A 7,900-nucleotide genomic window follows, 5' to 3' on the forward strand; every position below is an offset into this window, starting at 1 on the left:
AAAATGAAATTTGTTCGCATTCTACTAGCTATAATTGCTTCTAAAAGGAGATATATTTATCAAATAGATGTGAAGAATGTCTTACTTCATGGTTACATGATTGAAGATTGTTATATGACTTTTTTCAAAATCTATTCTCTCCATCTAAGCATGCGTGCAAGCATAAACACTCCTTATACAATTTGAAACAGGCGCCAATGGCATGATAAGAAAAATTTTGTTTCACTCTACTTGGACTCTCCTTTACTCAAATTCAATATGATTCCTCATTATTTATCATAGCACAACTAATAGTATTCTTCTACTTCTTTTGTATGTTGATGATATGGTTATCATTGGTTCTGATCATGCTTCCATTCAGCGAATTAAATAGCACTCACATGCCTTATTCACATGAAAGGTATTGGTAACCTACATTATTTTCTAGGTCTTAAGATTTATTATACGCCTAAGGGCATATGTCTCCATCAACATAAGTACGCTACATATTTGATTTCAATGGTTGGTCTCCAATCAAAAAATTGATGGATACTCCTCTTGAGATTAATGTTAAATATCATTGTTATGATGATGGTCTTTTTTTGGATCCCTTATTGTACCAACAACTTGTGGGTAACCTTAATTAATTGACTAGTACTCGCTCTAGCATATCTTTTGTTGTTCGATAAGTAAATTGAATCATGTATTATCCTTTTCGTTTTCACCTGGCAATAGTTCTTCGTATAATTCACTACTTGAATGGAACCTCACATTGTGGTTTATTCTTTCTTTCTTTCCATTAACACTTTTGGGCCTTGCTCCTCGAATTTCCCAACAGTGGTATCAGAGCCAGGCTGGCTTGATGGGGTGGCAGAAGTGGATCCTAGTGTGGATCAAGGCTAGTAATGTGGGTGAATCACACTTGTGGGGGAGATTATTGGGTTTTAATTATGAAAGTGTTAAAGTCACATATCGACCAAAAATGTATGAAATGTTGATTTTATAAGAGAGGTGACCCATATCCTCACTGCCTTAAGGTTTTGGGTGGATATGTGGCATCAAGGTCTCTTGTGGGAGGGCCTATATGCTAGAAATCACCAGTTTAATCCATATATCTATGTCTACAACTGAGGCCGAATACATGGCAAGCTGAAGCTGTCAAGGAATCATTATGGCTTACAAGGTTAGTGAAAGAGTTGAGTGTTAAGCAAGGTGGAGTTCAGATGCATTGTGATAGTCTGAGTGCTATATATTTGGAGAAAAATCAGGTGTATCATGTTAGGACCAAGTATATTGATGTGAGGTTCCACAAGATCAAGGAGTTGATGGTATCCAGACATATATTACTTTAGAAGGTTCACACTTCAGAGATTGCAACTGATATGTTGATCAAGCCAGTCACCGGTAACAAGTTCAAACATTGTTTGAACTTGTTACATGTTTCTCAGTGTTAAGTAAAAATTACACGCCACAAAATTGCTAGGATATGACATTATGTAGTTAATCTTCATAGGGGTTTGATATCCGCCAAGGGGGAGATTGTTGAGTTTAGCTCATAGGTAATGTCAAGTGAGCAAGGGCCGGAGCCGCGGAGTAGTTTAGGGGTATTATTGTAATTTGGATAATTATAATCCCTATATATACTTGTAAAACTGAAACCTTAAAGTGTGTAATTCATAACAAATCAATAAGACAGAACTATCTATAATCGCAGACGTATGTAATTTGGCCAAACTGTATGAACAAAGTTTTTGTGTGTTTCTCTCTACTCGGATCTGTAATCGTGTACTTGTTCCAACAGAAACAAACAAGAGTTTTCACATCTTCCATTGAATTAGGGTATCGTGCCTTGTCAATTGCTTTTTCGGAAATAATTTAGCTTTGCGGTATTTTGACTCAACTTTGACTTCCTCAAATAGAGCGTATGTCACTTTACGTCATTTTATGCTAACAATACAAGCATCATCCAAATTGTAACAAATCTCATTTTTCATGAAGAGACCAATCATATCGAAGTCGATTGTCATTTATTACCTGATGTCTATGATGATTAACTAATATCACTTCTTAATCTCAATACACAATTTCAAGTTGGAGATATACTTTACAAGTCTATTATGCATCCACGTCATCATTTTTTTTGTTAGAAAATTAATGCTGCTTAATAAGCCATTTGATGGGAATGTTAATAAACAATAATTTGTTTGTTAATTGTTTATATTTTTCATTCTTAAAATAGATTAGAAAATTTGTACTCCCAACGGGTATATAGAATAAGAATACTAAGCAATTATTGTAAGTGCTCATGTTATTATATATAGAGGCAATGTCGTGAAAGTAAAGCATCGAGCCAAAATTAACAAATATATGTATTATGCAATCTTTATCCGACTGTCACTAATATGGTAATGTGATTATGTGAAAGTGGCACTTTGGCAACTACAGGTGATCCGGGTAAAGTGTCTTGCATTTGATAAGTGGCACATCAATGAATACAAATCTTAAGCACAAATCAATTATAGAAAATAAGACTGAAAAACTAAAATCAAGGCCATATCTTTGAGTGGGATTGAATCCAATCTGTTAATTCCTTTGCTTAATAATTACATAATTCATAAAATGAATTTTCCTTTATTGCACAAGTAATGTGTTTTTGTGCAATTTTACAATTTCCTCTTACAGTCATTTTTGCAACCTGACTTCTGCTTCGTCTAAACCCACCCAAAGCTCTAGCTGAGGAAAGAATCGGGATATAAGCAAATCAACCAAGTTACCAGTAATACATTTGAAAGAAGAAAAGCAAAAAGAGCTTGGAATGTGGACATTGGACTTCTCCATTCTTCAGGAGGACGATCTCTGTTTATCAACCCTTGTAACTGATCGCCTCGTCTTCCCTGAAAGCAGAAGAAACATAATCAGATGACAAAACAAAAAGGCAATGTAAAAAAGAAAGTAAAATTACTCATTTTAGAAATATTACCTCCATTGCATCCCTTAAAGGCCCCCAACATTCCATTCTGTTGTATATTTTTGAGCTAGAATGGAAATATACTCGAACGATAGAATCCAGCAATTCTGGATGCTCGTGGAAAAGTGCAGAATCTCCGCATTGAATTGCTTTGAGTACCTGGCATGCTCAAGACAACAATCCAACCATGTGTCATAATACATTTAGGCATAGGACTGCCATTAAAACATAGAAAAAGTGAGAGAATCATCGCTGCAAGACTATGGGAACAAAATATGATAATAATTTTAAACAACGATTTGGATACACTGTTCATGAAAGAAAGTCTTCTCGAGAATTTACTACTAATCCAGTAATCTCCAATTGGAGGACCAATTTACACATTTACCAGTTAAAGTATATCACAAGGTCACTAAATTAGGACCCATATATGCAATTTTTCGATTAAGTTGCAATATAGAATACTACCTCCGGACTCAAATGTAAAGAATTTCTTGTTCTAGTCGAGAGGGAGGGACATGTTAGAACATATGATTATTTTTTTGCTTATATTTGAGTCAAGAGGGAGAACATGTTAGAACAGTCCTAGTTATAGTTCTCGGATTATTTCTGTTTTGATAGGAATTAGATGCATTAAGGGGATAATATAAAGTAAATACAAACATACCAAAGGCATTTCCTTGGAGAAAATGTGATATCTAAATTCAGCAGTGAGATCTAGGAAGGAATTAGGACCACTAACAAAGCAATGAACATGTAGGCACATTTCATTTTTCACCTTCTTCCATTCAGCTACAACATCATCCTTTTGGTACCACCCTCTCAACTGCCATTTCACACAAGGAATAGAAGACATCAAATATGCGCCAATTAAGCAATGCCAGACAATGCGTGCAAATGTCTACAGGCACTCGTTAGAATTGCCTTCGTTCAAAAAATGCATTAAAGACTAATTTCCACTCGAAACCAGGAAAAGCATAAAGACACAAACCTGCTCGAGTTTGATGATATTGGAAACAGCTAAAGTGAGATTAGCTGTTAAGTCACAGTGGGATAGAATGTAGGTTCTTGGAATAATACTTGCATATCTGTTTATCTGATCTTCCAATAGAACAACCTTCAGTTTCGAAGCTTCAAATTTCGCTGGAGGACCCAATAGCCTAACAGTCTAAGATAAAAAAAAAAAGAAAAAAGAAGGTAAATCTTATAAAATGAACACAACTGATACTAAATAGTATTTTCTATGTGAAACAAAAAAGTCCAAAGATGTAAACCCTAATTCAATCACAACTTCAATGCATCAAAGCAGACATAACAAACCAACAAAATTGAAAATCTTAAACAAATCTACAGATCATGAAGTAAAATACAAGAAGCACAATTCATTCTACACATTCACATACAAGTAATTAGGTTTCTCATGCATATGGTTTACAGATTGAAACTTGCTACATTAACAATTAAGATTGAATACATAATAATAAGAAAGTGAAAGAGAGAGAGAATCACCTCAAAAACAAGGGAATTGTAGGAAGGTGTGGAATGAGTAGTAATGGAGGAGCATCTGAAAGATGGCTTTAACATGATAGGGAAAAGTTTGGTATGTGAAAATGAAAAGGCATTATGACATAATGATGCCATTGAAGATGCATAATAATAGAATCCTCTTCATGTTTCACATGCCACCACCATTATCTTCTTTCCTTGTTCTTCTATTGTTAAAGAGTGATGTGGGAAATTAGTGTTCTCAGTTTGGTTTGTTCATGTGGACTGTGTGATTCTGTTCAGAAGCCACAAGACTCCAAAATCTCTATCTATCCATTTCTTCCACACATTTTCTTTCTTTATTTTTATTTTTTTAATTTTTATTTATTTATTAAAATTAATCATAGAAAAATTTAAAACACACAAACACATTGTACTGGAGAATTGGTGGGATTGAACGTGCTGTGCCACGTCATCAGACAGTTCAAAATTTCGATAGCGTTTGGTGGATGGATAATGTAATGACGTGGCTTTATTTGGGTCGGCTCTTCGGATTCAGAACAACCCAACCCGGCCGGACTTGCTTTCTCTATTAATTACTTTAACAAATCTCTCTAATTCCTCAATAAAAATATATTTTTTAATTGGGTTAATGAACTTTTTGGTCCCTCTAAATATTGCATATTTCGTTTTTAGTCCCTTCAAAATTTTCCTTTAAGAAATCGTCCCTTCAAATTTTTTTGTCTAAACTATTGGTCCCTAACGTCAAATTTGCTAGAGATTAGCTACGATTTTAGCCACCGATTAGCTACGAAATTTGACGTTAGGGACCAATAGTTTAAACGAAATTTTTTGAAGGGACTATTTCTTAAAGGAAAATTTTGGAGGGACTAAAAACGAAATCTGCAATATTTAGAGGGACCAAAAAGTTCATTAACCCTTTTTAATTTAGCAATTCTTTAAATAAATTAATGGTAAATGATATTAACGTGCGCAAAGACACACAAAGATTTGTGTTCTACACTGACTAGAAGAGCCCGCAGGTCCAATCTAGAGAAATAAATAATACGTCCAAATCACTTGTAGTGTAGGTGTATTATCTTGGGAAAGAAGAAAAGAGATTCAAGATCAAGATACATTTAACGTCATTCCATCGTTCACAACTCAAAGATAGCAGGTGGTTACAATTACTCCTCTATATAAATAAAAAATGTGTCATTCACTCAATCTCATGTATAAAATTTTAAATTCAAACTTCATTCACTCAGCTCATTCATATATTGACTTGAGCGTTGGAGTGTTAACCTTACAAGTAAACTCCTCCTTCACCGGTTCAAATCTTCAAGTCCGTTATTGCACATTGCAACCGCCGTTCTCCAATTGATTCTGGTTCCATAACGGAAGAGTGGTGCAGTCTATAGGAATGGACTTTTCATTTATGCATTTTCCATTATTATAAATTCTCATTTTGATTCATTGATTTGAAACTCTCTAATTTATTTGATCAGAGTTCTTGAGATCGAACGTCAGATCCACCGTTTTCAATTTATTCTGATAGCGGATCAACTCTGGTTTCCATAATTTCTGAATCAATGATATCTAAATCTTCCAACAATGGTTGGATCTGAAGCCACTTGCTTCGCCGCTCTCCGTGAAGCAGGTACCTCTCAAACTGCAAGAAATCAACCACTTTCTCCTCCTCAAGGCATTTTGGATCAGATTGTTGTAAAAGCTCTATTGTATCCATATATGCTCTAACCTACTCAGATCGCACGATCTGCTCCGTAGCTTCGACAAGGCGAGCATTCTCTCAGGCCTCTAGTACCACCACCTGTCTCAAGACCAGGAACGTTGCACGGTTTTCTGCTACAGCAGGCAAACCTCGGAGTACAAGGTGCTAATGAGTTATTGAATAATATGTATAACTTATTTCGGTAGTAAAAGTCGTAGGCGATATAAGAAAGATTGCTCTGTCGGAAGAAAGCTTACTCAATGTGCCTCCGAAAGGGAACACCGTGCAAGAAACCATTTCTAGACGAAGATCCACAATCTCATAATCACTAGAAAATCTAGAGATATTGAACTTATCCTCAAAGCCCAATAGGAGTCGAGGTAGCCATGTTTCTCCTCAAGAGCATGTAGAGAAACCACCGAAAAAGAATCTGCAGAAGCATCCTCTCCGCGCCCTCATCTTGGACAGATACATATTAAAGTCACTAGAGAAGCCTCTCAAACTAAAGGATTACGACAGGAAAGGAAATCCAACAAAGATGTATAACTCGTTGAAGAATGTTTGAACTAATTCCACATTCATGAAGCTGTCAAGAGCAAACTATTTGCACTAACTTTGATAGGATCGACCAAACTTTAGTTCATAGTTATATATGATGGGAGCATTGAGTCATGGACCGACCTGTACGAAAGCTTCACCATTCATTTCACACCTCGAAAAAGGAGGCAAATGGCAATAGCTTCCCTAAGCAAGATAACACAGAGAAAGAAAGAGAGCTTATGGTCATACATCGTCTGTTTCGCGCAAGTAGTTGTTGAAGTAGAAGGAGTTAAAGATGACCTCTAATGTTGGATATTTGAGGACGACCTATTACAAAATAGTTTATTCAGGAAGAAACATGGGCGCATGGTGGCCCATAGTGTGAAAGAGTTGTTGAAAAGAAAACAACCTTTCATCAACCTAGAAGAAAAACTTAATGCCCGATTTAACAACCTGATTACGGCGGATATATCTCACAGTCGATCGTTCGTAAAAGACTCCAATAGGAAGAGAGATGAATCCGACCTCGGAACCTGTGACATTCACATAAATTATGTTCATCAGGGGACAGATGTTGTACCCAATGTCTTAGCAATTGGTTCAACAAATTAAACTAGAACCACCACAATTTTCTTGTACAAGATGACGGAACAAAAAAGCAAATAACTCAATCAATTGATGACTCAGTTCGGTGGAACCACACCTACGTCTGGAGGATTAAGTTCACAACCCAATAAAGGAAATTCACTATTTAGTAGTTTAGAAAAATTATTTTTCTATATGAACTTTTTCGGTTCAAAATCTTCAATGCTTTCAAAATCTCAATCTTTTCGGATATAACAATTTTAATTACTCTATCTATTGATGTTCTCTGATTTTAATTGCTATATGATTTTGCACGTTTGAGATGCCTCTTTTATGATCCAAATGTGTTATTGATTATGATTGGTTAAGTAACAACACAAAAACATTATGAAATATGACATTTTAGACCTCACACCAAATGCCAACCATCATCTATTGCGACAACAAATCTGCTTTGCGCATAGCTGCAAATCCAATTTTCCTTGAGAGAACAAAAGACAGAGAAATTGATTGTCATGTGGTAAAGGATAAAGTACTAGTTGGTGTAGTACATCTCATGCGTGTCACTTAAAAGGAACAAGTTGCTATATACTCACTAAGTCATTATACCC

At 35.5% G+C, this 7,900-nt stretch overlaps 1 protein-coding gene across 1 annotated transcript; it reads right to left on the reverse strand.

Moving 5' to 3' along the window:
• Positions 1–2,406: 2,406 nt before the first annotated feature.
• LOC131655683 (magnesium dechelatase SGRL, chloroplastic-like) lies at positions 2,407–4,770 on the reverse strand. Its single transcript, XM_058925515.1, has 5 exons — positions 4,457–4,770; positions 3,939–4,115; positions 3,615–3,773; positions 2,960–3,106; positions 2,407–2,873 (listed from the first exon to the last, which is right to left on the reverse strand). Exons 1-5 carry the CDS (start codon positions 4,586–4,588, stop codon positions 2,709–2,711), a joined length of 780 nt encoding a protein of 259 aa, XP_058781498.1. The 5' UTR covers positions 4,589–4,770; the 3' UTR covers positions 2,407–2,708.
• Positions 4,771–7,900: the final 3,130 nt, after the last annotated feature.

Source organism: Vicia villosa, linkage group LG3, assembly GCF_029867415.1.
Source record: "Vicia villosa cultivar HV-30 ecotype Madison, WI linkage group LG3, Vvil1.0, whole genome shotgun sequence".
Classification (NCBI taxonomy): Eukaryota; Viridiplantae; Streptophyta; class Magnoliopsida; order Fabales; family Fabaceae; genus Vicia; species Vicia villosa.

Bases quoted from the DNA above. Each gene is read 5' to 3' on its own strand.
- LOC131655683 (XM_058925515.1), bottom strand. From the start codon at position 4,588: ATGGCATCATTATGTCATAATGCCTTTTCATTTTCACATACCAAACTT. The intron at 3,107-3,614 runs GTATGTTTGTAT...TGAGCATGCCAG, and splicing joins TCTCCAAGGAAATGCCTTTG to GTACTCAAAGCAATTCAATG. The intron at 2,874-2,959 runs GTAATATTTCTA...TTCTGCTTTCAG, and splicing joins CTTTAAGGGATGCAATGGAG to GGAAGACGAGGCGATCAGTT.